Source organism: Parambassis ranga, chromosome 7 (assembly GCF_900634625.1).
Source record: "Parambassis ranga chromosome 7, fParRan2.1, whole genome shotgun sequence".
In the NCBI taxonomy this organism is placed as follows: Eukaryota; Metazoa; Chordata; class Actinopteri; family Ambassidae; genus Parambassis; species Parambassis ranga.
In genome coordinates this window covers 10,717,943-10,741,108 of record NC_041028.1, presented here as the reverse complement: position 1 = coordinate 10,741,108, position 23,166 = coordinate 10,717,943, and the positions used below count along the sequence as shown (strand labels likewise).

Here is a 23,166-nt window from a genome sequence, read left to right as displayed (position 1 = left end):
AGAAAAATATAATTATGTTTATCTTTTCCTGATAGTATTAATAATTGTTTTTTAAAAAAACAGATTTATATGCTGGACTCTGTAATGGGAAATCCATACAGCTAACAGGGGCTTGTGCCAAAAGGAGACACGTTAATGAATTATGCACAAAATGGCTCCTCAAATCCCCTTGTTGAGATGCCAGCACTTTTTGTCTCATCAGTGATTGTGATATTTACACAGAAACTGAAGTACACTCCTGATTGAAACAGGGGCAGATAAAGTGAGGTGTTGAGACAGAAAGAGACAAGTGCTGTAAAAATGAAGGGGGGAAAATGACCAGGAGAAATGACAACAGGGGTAGAGAAGAAACACACACAAACTGAGGGGAAGCAGGGAGACGTTTCCTTATTTGCAGAGACTTTAACGGTCTTGATCCTCAATAAAGAGGTGAAACTGATTAGGTTCATATCAAACGACTGCTTGTAACAAAGTGCCTGTCGCCGAGAGCTCAAATCACAGTCTAGTCAGGTTTTCCTTTTTTCCATTTGAAAGAGGCAGCTCTCTCCTCACTTGTCTCTCACTCTCCTCTTTATTCAACACTGCACAGCTTCCTAAAGTGCCAGCTTGTCAGAGTGACAGATGCAGACACAACTACTGACCTAAATCACTCTTTTCCAGCACATTAACCTCGGTGTCCCTCCACCTTTTACCAAAACACCAAACAAAAACATAGGGAAACAATCCCAACAAAATCCACACCATATGCTGCACAAAGAGAACAACCCACAAACCCCACCCAGTTGTATCATCACCACTTCTCTCTAAATGAAGACTACTCCTAAACTGGAAAAAGTATCACAACGTCAGGCTAAATAAATCACCAGACGTTCTATTTGTGAACTGACTTTTTCTATCCAGAATAGCAGATGGTACAAAACCATTTCCGTCCACCTTGGAGCTGACATGGAAAGGATCAATAATGCTTTAATTACGGTGTAGCCCATGTTTATAAAATGCAATAATAATTCATTAAAGATGCAGACGGCAGCAAGCAGGCGGCCGGCCGGGCGTCAGGGCTGCGTGCATGGGTAGGAGAAGGGAGGGTATGGGAGGGCTGGCGTAAATGATTCATGGTTTGATATCTCTGCTGTATAATGGGCTCCTTCGGGGAGCTGCCGGGGCTCCACTGCAGCGACTGACTGCCTGCCTGCCTGCCTGCCTCCCTGCCTGGCTGGCTGCCTGGCTTGCTCTGACTCTGCCCAGGCTGCTTCTGCCACTGCTGCCCAAGATTAAAAAGCCCTGCCTACCATGAAAAGAAGCTCAGTGGAAACAGAGAGCAGGGATATGCACATACACGCATAAAAGGAACCGAATTGATTCAATATCGTCTGACAAAGTATCTAGGGGCAAACAATGGGGGGAATAAAAAGAAAACCAAAAATACTCCTTCTAGGGAAAAAAACATTAGCTACTGAGATACGGAGGGTACTTGAAACATCTAATGGTAATACGGTAGAAAGAAAGAAAAGCCTAAGTTAAAATCTGCTCTCTAAGGGTTTTCCCTAGGATGACAACAACGCTGTTAGAACTGAAGACAAAATGCCAGGTCCTCCTTTCCTCTAAGTTAGTACCCTGAAATTTAGTGCGTTTTAGCAGTTCCACTATGCTAGATCACGTCAATATTCTTTTAAAGTTTCTGTTTATTTATTACAAATTCCTTTGTTCCATTTGTTCTTTAAACCAGCTTAGTAGTCACATTACAATAAATCCTAAATATAGACATTTTACTTTAAAGCCTTTCTTTGTCAGTACTGTGGTGTTTTTATTGCGCAGTCCAAAATTTAATCATCAAGTCTTATAGCACAGGCACACTATGTTCACATCTAGATTATGGTGTCTATTCTCATGGACATATGGGTACATCACAATTGGGACAAACAATCCTGGACCTATTCTTTAAGCCACCACTGCACCCCCCACACACTGTGTCTTTCTCAAACACAGAGAGAAAAAAATGAAGGGATTAAGGTTGTAACGTGTTGGGCTAATCATAACATAGACAGTTTAGTGCCATCTCACATAATTAAATGCTTTGCACTAACCACCTAATGCATACTAATTTGGAACAATCCACTCGTAGAGTTGGCAGACCATGAAGCTCCCTGCATAGGGGGTGCTTGTCTCTCTCCCTCTCTGTGTGTGTGGGAGTGTATGCGTTTGAGAGACACACACACAGACTTGCAGGAGAAGTAAGGTGCTAAAGGTCAGGCCGTGGACTTGAAAGAAAAGGTCAAGCATTATTACAACATGACTAAATAAACAGGCTGTGCACAGACCCGAGTCCAGCCACTGTGGGTACTAGAAGTCTCTACCTACAAATTGTACTACCTGCCTGTCTGGCTGGTTGGGATTCATCTTCTTCCCTTGTCTTTATCCACATATCCCTGCAGCTCTACGACAGATGACATGAGGACTGTCATATCCTGCCTAGATTTGTATCCCCCGCTGGCTTTATTGCTCTCTTCCTCCTGAGTCACAAACACACACACAAAGCATACACACAAAGCATACACACAAAGCATACACACAAAGCATACACACAAAGCATACACACAAAGCACACGCGCGAGACAGAGAGGGAGGCAGGGCTGCTGGAGCGTGCTTTAAAGCACATTAATATTAATTGCAGCAGTAGCTGGAGTGATAACATAGACAAGATGCCCCTATGAGGGAGCCGGGTGCAGTCAGACCCTGCTTTTTGTTAGCAGCGCTACTCATCTGTTGGATGGCCATGGTGAGACTGCAGAATGATGATGATGAGCATTTCATCTTCAAATTGCTTGTTTTGTATTAGAAGGAGTATGCCCTGGCCAGTGAGGGGAATTTGTGTTTGCGAGCAGTTATTGTGTGTGGGTGCGTGCGCGAGCATGGTTGTGATAAAAACGAGGCAAGATGAATTATTAGACTAGTGGCTACATCAACAGCAATAGAAATCTGCTTCAAATAACAGAGTGCTTAAGCGATCCTGCTTTTATCTCCCCTACTACTCCTGGCTTGGCTACCTTTTATGTCCTCCACACTGAACTCAGTATTCTGTGAGCAACAAGCTCTACTAAAGATGTAAATAATCTACTGCTCTGGCATAAGAGTCTGCTTTTTAAGGACAGTGAAGAAAAATTACAAATCGAGTTGAAGCCTGGGTATTGAAGCCCATCTTTACCTCTTGGCTTTTTTTCTCCTCCTGTAGGAATAGCAGACAGCCGTCGGCATCAACAGATGACATCTATATCTCTATCTCTTTTTTTTTAACCTCCCCTTCTCTTTTCTCCCCCCACTTTTGTCAATTGCTATTGAGAATCCTGACGCTGTCTTTACAGCCGCCTCACAGTAGTAGGTTTTTGCGGCACGGTTTTGTGCTCCTTTTCCGATTTCCCCTAAGACTCATCAATGCCCCATTACCAAGTCAAATCAGGTGGTGCTGCAGATATATGCCGAGAGCCAAGGCTGCAAGTAGAGACACACATACACACATGCATTAGAGAGATTCATTCAAGAAGCCTAGGTGGTTTTCCACCCAGCAGCTCCGCAGGATCACAAACGGAGTAAAAGAGGTGAACAGAGGAGAAATCACTGCTGGCTAAATGCTTGTGAGTGGTTTATGGCTCAGAGGGCAGAGAGGGAAACAGTGAGATGTGGTAATGCATCTCTCTGACACTCCTTTAAGCAGTCGACCAGATTGTAATCTCCTGGGCCCTCCAGTAGTCACACATTATTGTTTCTCATTTCATGTGTCACAAACAATTAAAACACGCCTGTCGATTCCCTTGCCCTATGAGCACCATTTGCTTAAAAAAAAAAACACACACACACACACACATACAAATCTACCAATCAAATGACCTCTATCTTCAACTGTGCACATCCACACATGAACAACCACCCTCTGAAGCTAAATTCCCAGAGAATGTCACACGTATTTCTCACTTTCATCGTCTTTATCTCGCTGCAACAGCAAATACAAGGTGGACGAGCCCTGTGTAATGTAAGCAGCTGCATTAGCGAAGCAGAGTGATAAAGAGAAACGAGCGAAAAGAGAGGAGGTGGGGTGGTGGGGGTTAAGACAACGTGTCCTTTTAGTTTCCTCTGCCTGTTGTCACCGTCTTCATAGAAGCAGCTTCTCAGGCAAGACAAAAAAAAAACTCTGGGGAAGAGTCAAGCAGAGGAAATAAGAAAAAAAAGAAACAAGGCTGCAGTTTAATGTAGAGATTTTCACATAGTGTGTTGTTGATTAGAGAAATGGAAGAGTGCTAAATACACAGGGAAACAGGGAGGCGAAAGGGAGGACTGCTGGTTCTGAGAGGGTCTCTGAGGGCTGCCAGAGGTGGCTGTGAATCTCTTCCCTGTGGCAAAACTGTCGCACCATGGAGTGAAATTTAAACTCCTGCTGCTATGAGAATTTTTTGTTGGCTTGTTTTACAAAGAGTGCATACGTCTCTGCCCTTGTGTGTGCATCTAAGTGCATGTGCACGAGCATGACACAAAGCCAAATGCTACACCTTCCTTTACTGGTGTTTTTGCAATGAGTGCTGGGCTTTGTGCAGAGCAGATCGTTCGCTTTGTGCCATGAATAAAAGGGAGAGACGGAAAGGGACTGACAGCGCTCCGCTCACGTTCAATCACAATCATGAAATGTGTGCACAAACATCCACCACATTGATGAGAGATTCAGCGCTGAACCATCTCGCCTGCCAATCGCGTTGTTTAAAATTAACCAGAGCAAATCAAGATGGAGTGCTGCTGACTGACTAGACACATCCAGTTGGAATTATTCGAGATGTGACAAGCATTTAATCAAGCTGTCATCAGGAGCATCCCTTAATATATGAACAAAAAATAGGTTTTGAGTTAGAGTGGGCACAGCCTCGACAATCCCATGCCACATAGCATTTTCTTTATTTAAGAAGGTGTTGAAATGGGGGAGAGGAGGGGAACTGGCCTCCTAGGAAGCTGCTATGCCCCAGCTCGGTTAAGTGACAGCGAATCCTACAGTGAGTATATTTGCTGCTTTTGAGTGCCTGGAAACTTGTCTGGCAGAGTGCTCACAGGGGAGAGAGATAGATGGGAGAATGGAGGGACAGAGTCTCACCTGTCGCTGTCTTCTATTTGTCTGTTCATCCCTGGAGGCTGCTTGGTACTACAAAGGGGTTTTGGAGGAGAGTGAGTATTGGGGGACAGAAAAAAGAGCTCTGCAGCCATCCACAGACAAAGCAAAAGAAGAAAAGGACAAGTTTACAGGCAAATAGAGAGGAGCAGCTGTCTGGAAGGCAAGTTTAGGTTTTAAACAATCAAAGATCACTCACTCCTTCAGAACAACAAGAAGATACACCTCATAGGGTATCTTAATGTGTAGTAATGTGCTTTGATTTGGTTAAAATCAAAGCAGCAACACATGCCCAATGGCTTTCAGAGTGTCAATTTTAAAAACACAGATAGAAAAATTAAATGCCAAGCAAGATTTAACCTAACTTTCAACTCCACTAAGGATGACACAATGCTGTCTGAATATGGGCGACGGATGACAGGTGTAATTTGCCACATCGCTGATTTGAAAAGGGGCACTTGAAGATGACAGAGAAAGACAACTGTATTGTCATCTTAAAAATGATCTATGAAATCAATTGGAGGAGATCAATGCCATCTCTCTCTTTCACACACCACTTTACATAAGCAGCAATAACCATCACAGAGGCCATCATCTAGCTCACCGATTTCCTGTGCAGGGCTTCCAGACACCTCCAGGCTACAAAGCTTCTCTCACTCTCATCAATGCAATGGTCACATCAACAACGTCACATGCACACTAGGCAGGGAGGAGGAGGAGGTAGAGAGGGACAGGAGAGGAGCTAAGGGGGGGAAAATACTCCTGGCAAGACAGAGTCAGATAGAGAGGGCTTGAGCCTTGAAGGCAGAGAAGGAGGGGAGGGGAGAGACAGAGAGAAAGAGAGGTTGGGGGAGACTAGCAGAGCATCTTCATTAGAGTATAGCAGCTAACTCTGGCACCGACTAGGCGAGCACTGTAGTAAGAGCTGCTCATCCTCTGAGTTAATTAGGATTTCTGCTGCTTCATTTTGGGGCGAGGGACAGGATGTTGGAGGCTTGATTGCCTTTTATTTCCCAGCCTAACGGCTCGGCTGCCTCTGCCGCTTTATTAACAGGAGATCTTGCAGATTTACAGCTCCGCAGCAAACATCAATTTCAATAATTACAAGAAAACTGTTAGAGGGGACACAATGAAACACACACGCCTTTTTTTCCCTCCTCTCCACCATTCTCACTCCAAAGACCCTCCCCTCCTTCTCAGGATCTAATTTCCATAGATGTGCCCTTTTCATGATTGCATATTATAAACACGTTAAAACACACAGTGATAGGCCTCAGCCACACCGTGCACTTCAAACACTTAGCTACCGATCCATGGCCTGAAGGGCAAAGCAAATATCGTCACGTTTACATTCAACATCCAAATCCTTAGCATTTGTGTTGTCGCAAAAAAAATGGATGAATGATTTTTCTGCAATGAAAGCTGGCCAGAATCTGAATAAATAACACCTCCATGAAAAACCATGTGAAATGAAACAAGACATTTATAATGTATAGTGGGACAAACAGGATCCAAGAACAAGTCCTTTTATATCTTTGCTGGCATCATGCCTAGAATCAGATTTCACTAGTTGACAAAGTGCATGTGTTCGATTGAACTGAATGCTGCAGCTACAAATAATAGAATACTTTAATACTTTAAAGGGAACAGGCATCAGAACAGAGAAGCAGAGATTTCATTTGAATAAAATCAATAATTGTGTTGACTTGCAGTGTATTGCCTTCCTGTCTTCTCATCTTGCTCGCTAATGTTACTTTCATGAGCCAGCCCACTGCTGGTGACATTACAGCTACAGCACTTCCACAAGTCCCCAATGGATCGGCGAAAAATGGTTGGCGTAAAACACAATTAGTACGGTCCATATGGCTGCTAGTGGAGGAGGAGCAGGAGAGGTCCCATGTGGTTTTTGTAGAGGCCTGCTCTTTTGTTACCTTAAAGATCAAACTTTTGTCATAATAATGGAGCCATTTTAATTCTGCCCCTTGGTTTCGTCAAGGAGCGATTCTCCAGCAGATCCTCACATTGTGGAATGACTCTTGGCAAATAAATTGCCCAACCTTGGCCGATAGCCTAATCAATAGCTCCTTCATCATGATTAATAGTTCATATTGGATAATGGGGAAATTTAATGTGAGGGGAGCGTTACTTCCCTATTTCTGGTCTCAGCCCTATTGATTGGTACTAACACTCCCCCCTTTTCGACCAATGGAATGTGTTGATGGGAGAGCAATCTGTTCAACCTATGTAAAACGAGCACAGAGAAAATGATTTACTGTGCTTTTGGCGCTTCTCATTCACTGATAGCTCTGTATGCCTGGCCTGACAAGCATTTTCTTGCCTGAGAAACGCAGACACCTTTTACTGAGTAGAAGCGAACAACAACAGCTTGAGGCAACAGATTTATTACAAATTGATCTATTAGATAGCACTGCTGTGCTTCACTGTTTTCTCTCTCTCTCTCTCTCTGACAACCTTCCCCTGATGGTAGCTAGAGTGTATCAGAGTGGAAGTGCTACAGTGGCAAATCTAAACCCAATCCTCAGAACTCATTTTCTCTGTGCCGGCTGCAAGAACTGGGGTACAGGGACAAGATGTCCATCCTTAAACCCAGTCGATCCCAGCATCTAAACTGAAGGCTCAGCAGGCTCAAAAGGTGTGCCTAACCTGCAAGGGCGAGCAAGGACACAAGTTTACAGGAAGCACCTCTTGAACAAGAGGGCAGAGAGCCACAATGTCATCAAGGTTGTTTCCTTACAACAGCACAAACCCTGAGCTCACCACTGACTTGCGTGCCGTCTCCATTAAAACAACTGTCGCAGCCAGGTCTACACAAATGTGTGCATTTGTCTTGTGCACACAAATTATATCATCAGTGCATTAACTGTCACAGTGTCCTGAAGCACAACCAGCACATTAAACAAATCTATGTATGATCTGCTTTGTCCTGCAGTGTTAAACATCAATGTCCTGCTTTCCAGTATCGGATAAAAAAAAAAAAACCACAACATAACAAGCCATTACAGTCACTTAAATTGACGACAAAGACCTGTCTGCACAATAGACAGCTGTTATTGGCACATCTCTCTATAAAAGAATCAATTAAATCAACTGCATGGTTTAGACTCGCTAATCAAGGACAGCATTACAAAGCAGCACATACCTTATTCATTACGTCTGCATAGGTTTTTTTTAACTTCCTTATTATATTACCTAAGAATACATCATGCTGGAGATTAGAATACACCCTATAACATTCATGGACATAATAGGTCTTAATATATCAACAGTGGAAACGGAATATGACATGTTCCCTTATACTTGGGCTTAACAGAGCAGAAGGATTGACAGGTTATGTAGCCTTTTTAACCATATGCTATATTTGCGCAGCAAAATATTGCTGTCAATAGTAACTGCTAATTGAAAACTGAGACTCCATTGTGCTCTCTTCCTTTAATCACCTCCATGTTTCATCTGTGCTACAGAAGAAAGAGAAAAAGCACACAGAGAAAGGGGTCTATCGGTTTCCGAGTGGAATAAATGTGTTCCATTGAAACTAGACTAAGATGTTGAAATATTCTAGTGTGTGTGTATATGTCTATATAAACATCTTCAGGCAGGCAGCTGCAGGGGGTGTGCACCGTTAAACACTGGTATGCATTGTTTGTGTTTCTGCACCACTAGCGCCATGCCGTGTCATTACATGAGGCAATCTCTTACCTAATCAGCACTGACACACAGCAGTGAAGCACTCCTCCTCCTCCTCCTCATCTCCCACCCCCCTTCTTTCTCTCCTTCTCCTCAGGGACCAGCCAGCTGATCCTACACCATTTCATTTTCCTCTTTTACCGAGATGGCAAATGGCTGACTTTTATTTTTGATTTTCACTTTGAATTAATTTGTCTTGGCGCAGTAATAGAGTGAGTGCTATTAATAACTTATCATTCACCTGCATCCGAACAGATAGTGTTCTTACTAATTAGTGAGGTGCATGAGAAATACAAAAATATGCAAGACTCCTGGACACTGTAGAGGCAAAGAAAAAAGTAATCATCATAACATCTCTTGCAATAAGAACATCCATTTCCATTTTCCACACACTATGTACAACCAGTCATGTCCATTAAGCACAGAGGGCACTAAAATGTGGTGAGCTGAAACATAAAAAATTAAATAAGGGAAAAATGCAGAGATTTCTTTCTACCCAAGACATGCAAAGGGGCAGGCAACAACACAAAACACAATGTGCCAACCTCATTAGCTAAGATATGAGTCCATGCCCAGGCTAAGCCAATAAGACAGACAGCATTTGCAAGATGAAGTGGGAACAACGTCACCATGGCTGGGCTCACATGGAAAGCTGATTTGATCACATCTAGTACATCAAATACCACCAGCAGCATGTAGCGAGACAGCTCACATTGTTAACACGAACACCGTTTGCCGATACTATCTCCTTGGCACAATTGTGGAGCTGCAGAGCTAGGCCTGAATCAAACAAAGATACGATACGATGCAGCATGCTTGGATCTCCTCTTATGAGAGGTGAAGGGAAGCTGTCAAAGAACACAAAATACATCTAGCATCTTTCCTCCTCTGACTCGCTGGGAGAAGCCAAGAGGAGGAGGAAGAGGAGGAGAGGGAGGAAGGGGGGGGGGGGTGAATGTGCTTGCCTCATTTCTGCCAGTGTGCCCTGTGCGTGTCAGTCCAATATCTTAAAACAACACATGCAAGGCTTTGCTACAGCCAATTACCCAGCTCTTGGCACGGGAACTGAAAAAACATCTTCGGAGAACAATAAAAAAGAGCTTGGCTTGTTGTGCATGCTGTCAGTAAGTGCTGACAGATTGTTATTTTTAATGAATATACAGCACTTGAATGGCCCATCAAGAGGTCTTTGAACGAACATTGCTCCTTTGTTCGGAGCATTAATTTTCTATGTAACACCCAGATATCTTGCAATGAAAACTGATATCAAGCACTGTAATAGAAAAAAAGCTAAATCAGTTTATTCACTTGCCTTTTTATTGTCCACTGCAAGCATACACAGTCATTAGAATAGAAATACAAGGCAGGATACCTTCCTGAATACAAATGTGATGTCTAGATGCTTGATTACACATCACTTCCTGTTCTGGCTCTGAAAAGCAAATGCTTCATGGCTTACCTCCTGCCAACATCATTTCATACTGTATATGAAATCCTGGAGTAAAGCAGCCTTGGGTAAAACAATAAATCAGCCTAATCACCTTTCTTTGAAACACAATAGCCTTGCTGGAAGTGAAGTCCCTTCTTTAGAATACAGGCTAGCTACAATGATGACAGCTTGTAGCACTGTCCTGCAACAAAAAGCTTCAGTTGTGCAGAATCAAGCAGCTCTGAGACCACATGCACTGTATGCATTATAATAGAGGATCATATTTCATGACAAATCATGGTGAAGTAAAAGAAGCAGTGAGGACATCAAGGTGAAAAACAGCAAGATGCCTTTTGAGCGCAGCATGTAAACAGTGAATTACATGAGCATGTGTATTGACAAATCATCCAACAAAGAGGTGACAGGAAAGGGGTTTTCCTCCACATTGTCTGGCCTTTGACACATATTACTCACAGGGAGCTGCATTACTCAAACACACATTAGTCATTAAAGGGAAAAAAGCAGGGTTATTACACTTACTCTCATCATTACTCTGCCACTACTACAGCCATTAACATTCAATGGACAGGGTGTGTCATTGGATATGTGACTCAAAGTAATTTTACCCACTGCTGCTCTTGAGATCCCATTCAAATTGAAACACTATAAAACACCCTGACCACTTCCCAGCTCTGCAAATAGCATGAAAGAAGGAAACAGTACAAATGTTCTGTTTTAGGCCATTTTACATTATTCTCGTGGCTGGACCTAAAGAATGCTAGTACAAAAACCATAAACCAAACATTAAGGTGCTTCTCAGTCAGACTTGTGCTAAAGTAGCAATCAACATATAGCTTTTAATGGCAGACCACCTGTGCCCTAAGCAAGCATGTTTACAGTCTAAGTGGTAGTTTAAGAAAATCTAAAGCACAACTACTAAGCTACTGGCTACAGGAAACACTTAAACTCATCTCATTCCTCTATCTAAATGTGTGAAGGTCCTTCAAGGTACATAAGACAAAAATGCATAATCAGCCTTATTTACTGACTTAAAATATTGTTGCAGTAATCCAAACTGAATATTTCTGGACATGTGTTACAAAACATTAGTGTCTCTCAGACATTACATTACATTGTTTTTCAGTTCAGTGACCTCTCTCACTACAATGTCATGCCATACTCAGCAGGCTTGAAGAGCTGACTGTGACTGGATAAACATTTAGAGTCAAGCAGTCCATGTTAGGCTGTTTACAGTCAACACAACGGGGTTGCTGAACATGTCATATTATTTATTTAAGATTTCCTCATACAGAGTCTAATAGTGTGGCACTGTGACAAGTGAGGGAATGCAGGCTTTGCTGTCACCATTAAGTTACTTTCTTTCAGTGGACTAAAAATAGCTTGGCATTTATAAAGCAAACTAAATGGTTTTTTATCCTTTGATCATTCTGCATAGTGTATATTCATTAGTTATGGTGAAGTCCACAATTGTGCAGAAGTATGTAGCCAGTAAAGTGAACAAGTCAGGAGTGAGTCATAAGCACTTAAACGCAATAAAAATAAAATCACCAGCTTTTTCATGGCTGCTGCTTCTTCTTCTTTTAAGTGGCAGACATTAAAACGGGCATAGAGCATCCTTGGAATCTGATTCTTGGAGCGCAGATTATGCAACATTTCTCTTTGAGTGAACAGTTTATTTTTCAAATTTACAGAGCGTGATAACTTTGACAAACCTTATCCAAAATGAAAACTGATATAGGCATAAACCCAGCAAATATCATTACTTGCATATATTCACTTCTATTTGAAGTGTTCAGTCTGCCAGGGATGCAAGTTTTACTGCCAATTCTGCTGGCTGTATTTGTTGACATTTTTTTTACAGTAAGGAGTTAACAAGCATTGGATGTTTGTTTAAGAAGTCGACACGAGTGTGCCAGTTGAAGCTTTTGTTTAAAAACAGCCCAGACCACAGTCGTAGATTGCCACAAACTGAAAGCTAAATAACCATAATTGTGTACAAGTCTATCGCACAAAGACAGCAAGTTAGCATCGCTAGCTAACGTCTACTGGAGCTAATGACAATAGCTGAATGGGCTCAGACTACTTCCCGGAATACAGATACTACTCTGGGTGATTGTAAATGAGAAAACGCTTACTGTGGAAAACTGCAGCGTTACGTGCACATTAGTAACACATAGCGTTTGATATAATAGAACCGTGTTGTTTGTTTTGCATGTGCATAGTGCTGACCGGTGTCAACGGGATGTTTGTATTCAGACATTATACAGCTCCTTCCTGGCATTCCCAATCAGTGCTAGTCAGTGCTGTTAGCCGCTAACGTTAGGTCATGGTAACCAGCAACAGTAAGGGGCAAACAAGTCTATCAGCTAACTAGCTAGCTGACGCTAATAAGCAAATTAGCCAAATAGCTAGCTAGCAAGCAAGCAAGGATGTGCGTTCACAGCCCAACGTTTACAAACTGTTCCTTCACATTACTCACTCCTTTCTCGTTTACTGATAAATGTCAAAGGCAAACAAGAAGGCTGACTGTTGCTCACAGCACTTACCTTAAATGGCTTGATCTACAACATCTGTGATTTGTTTGATGAGAGGCTGCAACAACAAACAATAGCAGCAGCAGCAGCAGCAGTAGGGGCAATTAGCCAACGTTAGTTAGCCAAGTGTCGCCACTACACAGTGTAGTAACAGCTGCAGTGCCACCTGTATATCTTGTCTTATGTAGCTATAACGGAACGGACCACGTTTGATATAATGCTGTCATAAATGATGGACTTGAGAATAAAGAGGGAGTAATCGTTGCCGGGATGCTCAGACTAGTGTGTGTGAGAGGCACTCAGCATGACAGCATCCTTCTTCATCTTGGGGTGAGAACAGTTGGGGGGTTCTCAAAGTTCAACCGGTAAAATATCGTCACCCACTGGCCAAAGCTGGGAACATGCAGCAGCGCTGGGAGTCCTCAGGATGTCTGCTCTGTAGCAACACCTTAAAAACCAGGGGAACTGTGTCTGTGGACACAAAAAATAACACAACGTGTGTCCTGTCAGGAGATTCAATAGACAGGAAATAATATTAAGATTAAGATTAGGATTTAGATTAACTTTATTAATCCCCAAAGGGAAATTAGGTTGTTACTGCAGCACATTATTCAAGAAATGTGAAAATAAATACAGCAAATACAGTAAATAAACGTTTATACACACACATGCACAAAACAGAGTATATTGTTTATAACTTTACTGTAAACTACTGAATAAAATGGAAGAAGAGTAGACTAGACTAGCATAGAATAGAATAGAACAAAACAGTAGGAAAATAAACATAAACATTAAAAATATTCAAGTGTTAAGGATAATTAGGAGCAGCATGAGAAGATATATATATATATATATATATATATATATATATATATATATATAATAATGTAAAGGAGTTATATAGGAGTACATCTAAGTAAATCTAATATGAAAAAACAAAGATTTAAAATCATACAATAAATTATAGTTATCCACAATGATGACATTAAACACAAAAAAACGTGCATGTATTGCCAACATCATGGCAGATACGAGGGATAATTCATGTTAGATTATCCAGTGGATCGATAGCTTGATCCGAATAAAAGACATGATGTAGTTTTGTAGCTTCAACAGTAAAACCATTTAAACTAAAATCCTAAAAATATCTTTTACAGAACAACGATGAAGTAGAAAATATATCAATATTACAAGTCTGTGTGTGTGAAGAGCTTGTTGTTATGTTTCTATCCTGGTTGAAAAATACCAGGTTTAATTTTTATCTTTTTTTTTATTCAGCTGGTAAACAGATTACAGGACTTCAATAAATATCTTTGCAAACGCAATATACTAAAATATTTTGATGAGGTTGCATTTAATAAACTTTCAGATGTCATTGGACGCCAGGCTGCTTATTTCCTGTCTACAAGTGGTGTAAGGAAATTGCAGTGCCTGGCTGTCATCACTAGATGGCGTAGGTCTCAAAGGGAAGAATTTGAGCATTGCAGTCCCTCTCTGTAATATCAATTAACAAGGCACCCAGATTTACTTTATTTGAGGATTCAGCTGCATAAAATATTTAGGAGGAGACAGAGTCTTGTTGTTAAGTAAAATCCACAGCAGCTGGCATTTATAGAGTCCAACATGTGTGATAGGGAGTGCCTTTGAACCAGTGATTTGTAACACGTCCACTTTGTGACAAATAAACTATGGAGGCAGGTTCAGACAGGGCTCAAAGTAAATTGGTGTGGCACAGACCCAGCTGGCAGGCCTTTGTGGTACCATACCACCGGTGAACAGACCCTCTTTTATTATGGTGTGGCTGAGTAGAGAAAGAGCTCGCCTACAGCGTCTGGATTCTTTAACCCAGGGTGGGGGGGATAGTGTTCCACAGCATGGATCTCAAGTTTCTGCCTCTTGGTGGCTCTCGTATTACATCACACAGAGGCAGTAGTTACTATGGAAGAGGCCCTTTACTGGAGTCACTCTCACTTATATCTATCTCATGTTTGTCATTTGAGTGTCTGACACATAACTGAAAGACAAAAAGAAAACACAGGATATTTCAAACTATATTATTTATTTCATATTTCTGCCAACGCTTACAGCAACACAAGACCTTGTCAGATGCGACACATTGCACATACAGTACTCTAACCACTGCTTGAGGCAGAGCCTTACTAAAGGTACAGTAGCTCATAAATTCAGTAGAGGACCAGAATCACTACAACTCACAAGAAGCTCAACACAAAAATCTCTCACACAGTTACACAAAGACACAAACACGGGACACTACAGACACTATTGCTAAAGCATAGTTTGGGGATGAGCTGAGCTGTGGCTGGCCAACGACATACTGTTGCTCCTCTATGCCACGGACCACAGACTTGGACCTTGGATTTCAGCGGTGTGCTCTCACTCTTCTCTCCAGACGGGGTAGGCAACCTAGCGTGGCATATATGTGTGGGGGTTATTTATGAGCAATGAACACACAGAGGCCCGGAGGAGAGAGCCACCTCAGATGGGGTGCCTGAAGTTCTGGCCGGCAAAACGGGCCTTGTCACCAAGCTCCTCTTCAATCCTGACAGAAAGGGATGACAGTAGGTTAAAGATTAGATCACCTGTCAATGTGTGATCAGGCTTTTTTCAGCCATCAGAAATAATTTGAATGTCTGTGGAGAAAACTCACCTGAGCAGCTGGTTGTACTTGGCCAAACGCTCAGACCGGCAGGGGGCACCTGTCTTGATCTGGAAAAGGAATTCAATGACACATGAGGTATATATATCTGTATTCAAAAGTGACACCTATTTGCATGTCAAGACATTACCTGTCCAGTGCAGAGGCCAACAACAAGGTCAGCAATGAAGGTGTCCTCTGTCTCTCCAGAGCGATGGCTAACCATGACACCCCAGCCGTTGCTCTGGGCCATTTTGCAGCTAAAAGAAAATAAAAATGTAAAATCTATTAGTCAGCAGAACCTTTATATGCTGTGAACCTTTATTTCCTTGTGCTGTGGACACTCACGCCTGCAGTGACTCTGTGACTGAGCCGATCTGGTTGACTTTAAGCAACAGGCAGTTGCAAGCTTTTTCGGCCACACCCTTGGCAATACGTTTAGGGTTGGTGACAGTGAGATCATCACCCACTACCTGGATGCTGGTGGTGGCTGTGAATTTGGTCCATGCCTCCCAGTCATCCTGGTCGAAAGGGTCCTCAATGGACACCACTGTTTGGAGACGAAGAAAGTAATGTTTCATATATTCGTAAAGCAAGAACAGACCTTACATCTGCAATCACATTTTTAGACACTTGAGGGCAGCACAAACAAGCTTTTTCCTGCAAAGAGTAAATAGGCTGTAAAGAAAACAGTATCTGGTTAAACACTCACCAGGGTAATCTTTAATAAAGCTTTTGTAGAGATCACCCAACTGATCACCAGAAATGTAGCGGCTAGAGTCATCAGGAGACTTGAAGTCCAGGTCGTACTTGCCACCCTTGAAGAACTCAGAGGCAGCTACGTCCATGCCAATTACAATCTTATCAGTGTAGCCAGCCTTGGCAATGGCATTCTTCAGAAGCTCCAGAGCTGACACAAACACAACACACCACAGTAAAAATTATGCTACTAGTCAATCCAATCAAAACATTCATTTTCACAAGCAGGGGCTTCCATGAAAACCCTGCACCACTGGGGCATTTGCCATTTCAGCATGTTGACCTGACACAGGAGTCACAGGCTGGCAGTCTATGCATTCAGTACTGACTCGAGACCTTAATATAGAAACCATATATGAGTCCCAAGAGTGACGTGATAAGTCGAGTACTTCTTGGAAGGTCTCAGAATGTTCTGCATTTCAAAACAATCCCTTTGGACTAGTTAAACCATCTATACTCTATAAATGATTCCTAAAAAGCTGACTCGGCTGCAACTTCACTTTGTTGCCTTCTTATCAATCCTTTGAACAGTAGTTACAGCTTTCTGAATATTTCACACACCTTCTTTGTTCTCTAGGATGTTGGGGGCGAAGCCACCCTCATCTCCTACATTGGTGGCATCCTTGCCATATTTCTCTTTGATGACATTCTTCAGGTTGTGGTAAACCTCAGCACCAATACGCATGGCCTCCTTGAAGCTGCTGGCTCCAACAGGCAGGATCATGAATTCCTGCATGGCCAGCTTGTTGCCTGCATGGGAGCCGCCGTTGATGACGTTGAAAGCCTGAAGAGGAGGATCAGTTTTTAGTCTAATGGAACCAGGAGTATAATGAAGTTTGGATTCATACATTACTGTCCACTAAGAGCTTGTGGTACATCACTTGAGTAATTGCACTGTTATGCTCACAGGGACTGGAAGAATGACTTCAGGGTTGCCAGCCAGGTCAGCAATGTGGCGGTAGAGGGGAACGCCCTTCTCTGCAGCACCAGCCTTGCACACAGCCAGGGAGACGCCCAGAATGGCATTAGCACCAAACTTAGCTGAAGGGAGATGCAAATATTTAAAATATTGCATACAATGCACTCTCAAATATGAGATTGTTAGACAGACACAAATACTCCTTAATACTATATCTATATATATACCATTGTAAACATCTGAAAAATACTTACACTTGTTTTCTGTGCCATCCATGTCCAGCATCAGCTTGTCGATCTTCTCCTGCTCCAGAACACTCACATCCTGGATTAGACAGAGCACAAAATGTTATACTCTACATGAGAAAATAAAAGATCATATAGTTAAATTAAACTTGTTAGTTCAGACAAACACACTTCAATAAAGTTAAGAGTAGTCACAGCATGTTAGAACTGATCCAAAAATTGGTCAATTTAGCATAATTTTTATAACTGCAGGTAATATAAGGTAAAACTTAAAATATTTAGCAAAAATGACTGCTTCATGTAATTACAATTATATTATTTGAAATTTTCCTGCTGCTAATATCATACTGAACAATTTTATATTTATCTCTTGACATGTAATCAGAATACATTAAAGAAACTGCGTTTTTTTTTCTTTTTACACAAGTAATAATTAGTCAAACAATAAATGGTCCTACCTTGCTAACCAGTGCAGGTGCAATTGTTTTATTGATATGATCAACTGCTTTTGAGACACCTGCAAGGGACAAGCAGACCATGACTGACCCAGACAAAAGAGGACCATGCAGAGCAGGCAAGACAGATGACCACAGATGGTCAGAACATGACCATGTGTAAGTAATCTATTAAAAATATAATTTTAACATTGATTATCTTGCCGTTCATTCTTTTTTTTTTAGATCTGTGAACATCTGTTAGTGCCTGATAAGGTTAGTTCTCAAACTCATTCTTCATGCTACTGTGCACAGCAACGTGTAAAACAGTCATCCTGTTACTCCACACTGTATTTACCTGGTTACATAATGCAGGGGCCAAGAATTCATTTATATATTTAACTGCTCTTTTGACTCCTAATAGGGGGAAAGAGATATGCAGGAATTGGAAATAAAAGTAAGAGATGAGGACAGAAAGCAGAATGTATGACAGTGCTGAAATGACATGAAAGACTGCATAGGGACAGAAGCATCCAGTAAAGAAGGGGGATTGATTTTTAAGAGTCCTACCTTTGCCCATGTAACGTGTTTTGTCATTGTCACGGAGCTCCAGAGCCTCATAGATTCCTGTGGAAGCACCGCTGGGGACTGCAGCTCTGAAAAGACCTTGGAGACGGAGGACATTTTGCTTTTCTTATTTCAAGGTGCTGAATCATGCCCAAGAAATACAAGAGGTGACTACAGTAAGATACCTCGTTCTGATTAGTTTATTGTAGAATCTGCACACAAAATATTATGTGATTGGACATTAAGTGCAAGAGAAGTTGCTTTATATTCAAACATCTGCTCCATGTTGAGAGAAAGGGGCACTGACTGTGCTCCAGAAGGCTGTGATGTAACAGGAGAGGACAGGCTAACAACTGAGCATGTGCAGGGCATCTGTCAGGAGATGCCAAACCACACCCACACATAAGAGGATAGCCATTTTGGATGCACCCAAGTGAGGAAAAATTGGTGGTGCCGGGCAAAAAAAAGCTATTGATTTTGCTCAGTGGGGCAGCAGGGTGTTGCGAGCCTGAGGGGATTTATGGCTTAGAGCAAGAGAACACTGCTCCTGTCTAGGCTCTGTGTTCAGTCTTAACAAACCATCTGCATCAAGACATCACCTGGCTGCAGCTGGGGGATGATGGCAGCTCTTCATCAGCCTAAAAATCAATCTTTCACACCATATCTGGTCTGATTACATCTGTTCTTAGTACACTCAAAATATTAATCTCCCTTTTTGCACTAAAAGCTTCCCTTGTACAGAATAGAGAAGGCTGTAAATTTAATTGTATCTTTAGGTCACCAGGGTTGCTGAAGTTACATAATTCGTAGTAGGTTTTCTAGTGTGTCTGAAGCTGGTTATGTAACAGACACACACAGCACAATAACAATGGCAGATGAGCTCTGTGTGCAGCACACTCTCTGTGGTCTGTGCTGTTAGTGATGGTAAAACAAGTCTGGTCAACTTAAAAAGGAATCTAAGAAAGAAAGAAGGTGCCGTTTACAGTGAACTGAAGCGTTTTGCAAACCAATGAATCCAAAACCAATGAAAAGACCGCAGGGCTACAGAAGAGTGTGATTTCCAGCCAACATTTTGTAGACAGTATAGCCGTGTCACTCACTTCCATGTCATTGGTCATTCAGGTTGCTTCATTAACAGTCCCGGAGCATTTCATTGGGTTGAACCACTCCTTTGTTTTAGCTCTCAGAAATGAAAAGCCTGCCAAAAAAACTTCAAATGCTGTCAGGCCATTACTTAATTGGATAAATTGATGGCAACCTTAGGCGTATGTGTTAAACAATGCAGCATTTAGGTATATTGTACTCCACGGCGTCATTGTGTAAACTAGCACACAATAAGGCAAAGGCACATTTAATTTGTCTGACATGTATGCCAAGCAGGAAACATGAAGGGTCCAACTTGCAGATTTGCTAGAAGCCTCTACTGTATGACCCATCTGTACTCCAAAACAGGAACCATTACAGTAACAGAGACAGTATGAGATTACAGAAGCTATTTCCACACATTCATATCATCTGACCCACTCTAGGCCAGGAGCTGGAACACTACAGGGCAGAGGTTTGACTGTCCTAATCCACAGTTTAAAAGGGTCCTACCATCTATTTCCAAAATGTTACTTTTAAGTCTAAAATTTTGAGTTGTGTTTTTTAAATGAAAATCTGAAGCAACTGTTTCTCTTTATATGAAGTTAATTACTTTAATAAATGAAAAGACCATCATCTAAGATGGGCAGATACAGATGGTACCCACACAAAAAGTAGTACATGAAAATGCTATACAGTACCTTTTTTGGTGTACAGGTCAACCTCCACAGTGGGGTTACCACGGGAGTCAAAAATCTCACGAGCGTGGATCTTCAGGATGGACATGGTTCTGGATCTGCAGGTGAAACAACAGGTAAGCGTGTGTCACTAATAATGTTGTTCTGCAGTGTTACTTACTGAAGTAAGTAAGGTACAGCTCTGAGCCAAAGCAGTGAGCAGGCAAAAAAATATAAAATACAACTCAGCGACGCACTCTCAGTAAAAGTAATTTAATCTAGAGATGGAGTTTGGAGTCAACGCTGCAAATCATCTAATGGATATTCTCATTGAAACATATATATATTGGCTGTCCACACCCCCTGAACTGACTGAAATGAGCTGGCCAGGGTGGCAGAGATATTAGTAGCAGAGAGGAGGGGCTTCTGCTACAGAAACAAAAAAAATACAGATTACAAAATACTTGCACAATGGTCACAGAATTACGTAACAACTCTTGATAGCAGCTTTGACTGTAACAGTGAGTGAGTGACTTCACACAATACACGCTTAGCCTCCTTTTGTTCAAGCATCACTGTACTGATAGGTGTTACAGGCCTGAGTAGTGGTCTAATCTCATGGAGGCTTTGTTATCTCTTGGAATTTCTGCAGTTGAGGTCAAAGAGGTTTTAGCTGATCCAGACTGTCTGGCAATGACGCCCGCAGCACTATAGATTTTCATTTGTTTTATCAAACTGCCCTGAATCTCTGGACTGCCTTGCTCATCTACCCACTCTGAACATCTGACCGAGCAGAGCCTATAAAACAATGCTAGAGTGCAACTACATCAGAACCAATGGAAAATCTACTGTCCTGAAACCTTTCATTGGAAACTTGCCATGGGCTACACACACACACAAAGCTAAATGGAAATATTAAAACGTTTTTTAGGGTTAGCTATCGACCCTCTTTTTAAAGTCAAGTCAGGTTTATTTGTGATCCTCTCGTAACCTTTTTGACAGAATATGCTGAAGGATACCTCTATTATTTTTTTTTAAATTACCCAACATTTTAAATACCAAACTATGTAAGTAATCAGCAGATTATTACATACTATAATTATGTTGTGCCAGTTCATTGCAAATAACAGCAGGTAAGCAGGCAGGCAGCACAAAATGGCACCCACAGATAAATAAATAAGAGGATTGATACTTGATATGTTTAGAAAGCATTGTAGAAGCATATAAGGATTAACCCCATATTGGCCTTCATAAGGATCAACAAGAAAGTCATTACTGTGTATAAATAATGATTTTTGATGAACATTCATAAAAACAGTAGTTTTAAAAATGGTTTAAAAGAACTCAGTGTCTGCAGCTAACAGTCTTGTAGCCTGTTAGCTGTTACAGAAATGACTGCTTGTGCAGTCTTGCAACACAGTGATTTTCCCTTCCTCAGAGGACACACCTCCTGAGCAACTGGTAGCTCAGCCTCTGTTCCACTCTGAGCTGTGACAGTGTTTGACACATGCCAGCATGATCTTTGAGGCTGAAAGGACAGTAATGGTGGCTCTTTTTAACTAATGATAAAGACTGTCTATGCTGTAAGATGGACTTGCAATTTGACGCCCCTTTTCAACCTCCCCCACCAACACACTGCAGCTCTAAATGGACAGACATCTCGCCAGCTGACGGCCTGGTTTAAAAATAGACGCTGGGCTACAAACTACACCATCCTGCGAAGCCTCAAAACCATCAGTTTAAACGGTGTTTATAAAAATCTGAAAATAAGTGTTAGCAAACGCAAGGACTTCAAGGTTGTCGCCCAGGATGAAAAAAAAACATGCAGACAGTTATAAAACATGAAAAGTAGTTTAAAAACAGAATACAGTAAAATATGACTATTAAATATTAATAATTCGTGTCCTATTAGGATTGTGGGGACACAAAAAGCAGAAATAAGGACATACACGTTACCTTTCCGGCCTAACTGTGTGCAAGGACGGTACTGTCTCTCTCTCGTGCGGGCAGGCAGAGAAGGCGCTCGTGACGCTCCGGGCGCGATGATATGTGGACGGAACCAGGAAGGAACGGAGCAGCGCGACACGCTATTGGCTGAAAATGTCTCACGAGGCAGAGGATTGCGAGGAAGGATGCACGTTCACCATCAGGAGTCAGACCAGCAGACCTTCCTGAAAGCACAGGGATGGGATGCGGAATTTGTACTTTAGCAGTCACGTCACGTTTATTCAGCACATACAGAGAGAGAACTGATGCCTTCAGGCGCGGTGGATTTTGGGAAATGTATTCTTTGGTGGTTGGTTGGTGTGGTAGGAAGAATGAAGCAGGAAATGCGGAAAGGTGACGCAGAGATGAGTACGTGCAGAGAAGCAGGCAGGGTCTCCGTTGCAGTGTTTCGTAGTTAGTCACATGTCACTTGTGGTCACGTTTCCTGGCAATGGCTTTCCTCTTCACATCACCAAGTCCATAAAAATGAATGGAAATAAGAAGGTGTGCGGGTTTTTTAACAAGATGATGACACACACGCAGCAGTTAGTCATGGTCTATACATAAAATAAGTGCAAATATAACAGATTTCAAATAGTGTCATTACTATAAATGCTGCAGTTTGCATTTTTACTTATTTATAATATTATATATTATATAATAAATGGTATACTTGTACTTTACACTGTTATATGGATCAAATAGTGTCTGCACTGGTTACTTGGATGAGTAGTGGGTTTCCCCCAGACATCCTGACGCGCATCCTTCATGCAGCTGCGCAGTAGACTGAGTGCAGCATCCACAGCAGATCACAGCTTCAGGAGCAACAGCGTGATGAAAGCCTGCTGCAGTGACCTTGAGACCGTCAGTGTTGGACTCATCTCAACCCAACTGCGCCATCTGCTGGCCAGACATAAACAGACAGCAACGAGGAAGTGAGGAAGAGTGGGCGGATTTTATCAACGCACACGCAAGGAGAAGGAATTTCATTTTTCAAGAGGAGAACAT

At 41.9% G+C, this 23,166-nt stretch overlaps 2 protein-coding genes across 6 annotated transcripts in view; both read right to left on the bottom strand.

Moving 5' to 3' along the window:
* rerea (arginine-glutamic acid dipeptide (RE) repeats a) overlaps positions 1–12,977 on the bottom strand; it is a 112,184-nt gene extending 99,207 nt beyond the window's left edge. Inside the window, exon 1 of one of the 2 annotated variants that reach the window (XM_028408868.1) lies at positions 12,845–12,977. The gene's annotated coding sequence lies outside the window, so the exon portion shown is untranslated. The remainder of the gene's footprint in view (positions 1–12,844) is intronic. The other variant, XM_028408866.1, reaches the window with a different exon arrangement.
* Positions 12,978–14,872: 1,895 nt separating this feature from the next.
* Positions 14,873–22,275, bottom strand: eno1a (enolase 1a, (alpha)). 4 transcript variants are annotated; one of them, XM_028409540.1, is made up of 12 exons: positions 22,129–22,275; positions 20,197–20,291; positions 18,416–18,511; positions 18,204–18,262; positions 17,421–17,490; positions 17,155–17,288; positions 16,809–17,031; positions 16,201–16,398; positions 15,837–16,038; positions 15,640–15,748; positions 15,501–15,559; positions 14,873–15,392 (listed from the first exon to the last, which is right to left on the bottom strand). In XM_028409540.1, exons 2-12 carry the CDS (start codon positions 20,279–20,281, stop codon positions 15,329–15,331), a joined length of 1,299 nt encoding a protein of 432 aa, XP_028265341.1. In that variant the 5' UTR covers positions 20,282–20,291; positions 22,129–22,275; the 3' UTR covers positions 14,873–15,328. The 4 variants fall into 4 exon arrangements, with proteins under 4 accessions (XP_028265341.1, XP_028265342.1, XP_028265343.1 ...); XM_028409541.1 differs by lacking the exon at positions 18,204–18,262 and adding an exon at positions 17,870–17,928; XM_028409542.1 differs by lacking the exon at positions 22,129–22,275 and adding an exon at positions 20,354–20,506.
* Between the last annotated feature and the right edge of the window lie 891 nt (positions 22,276–23,166).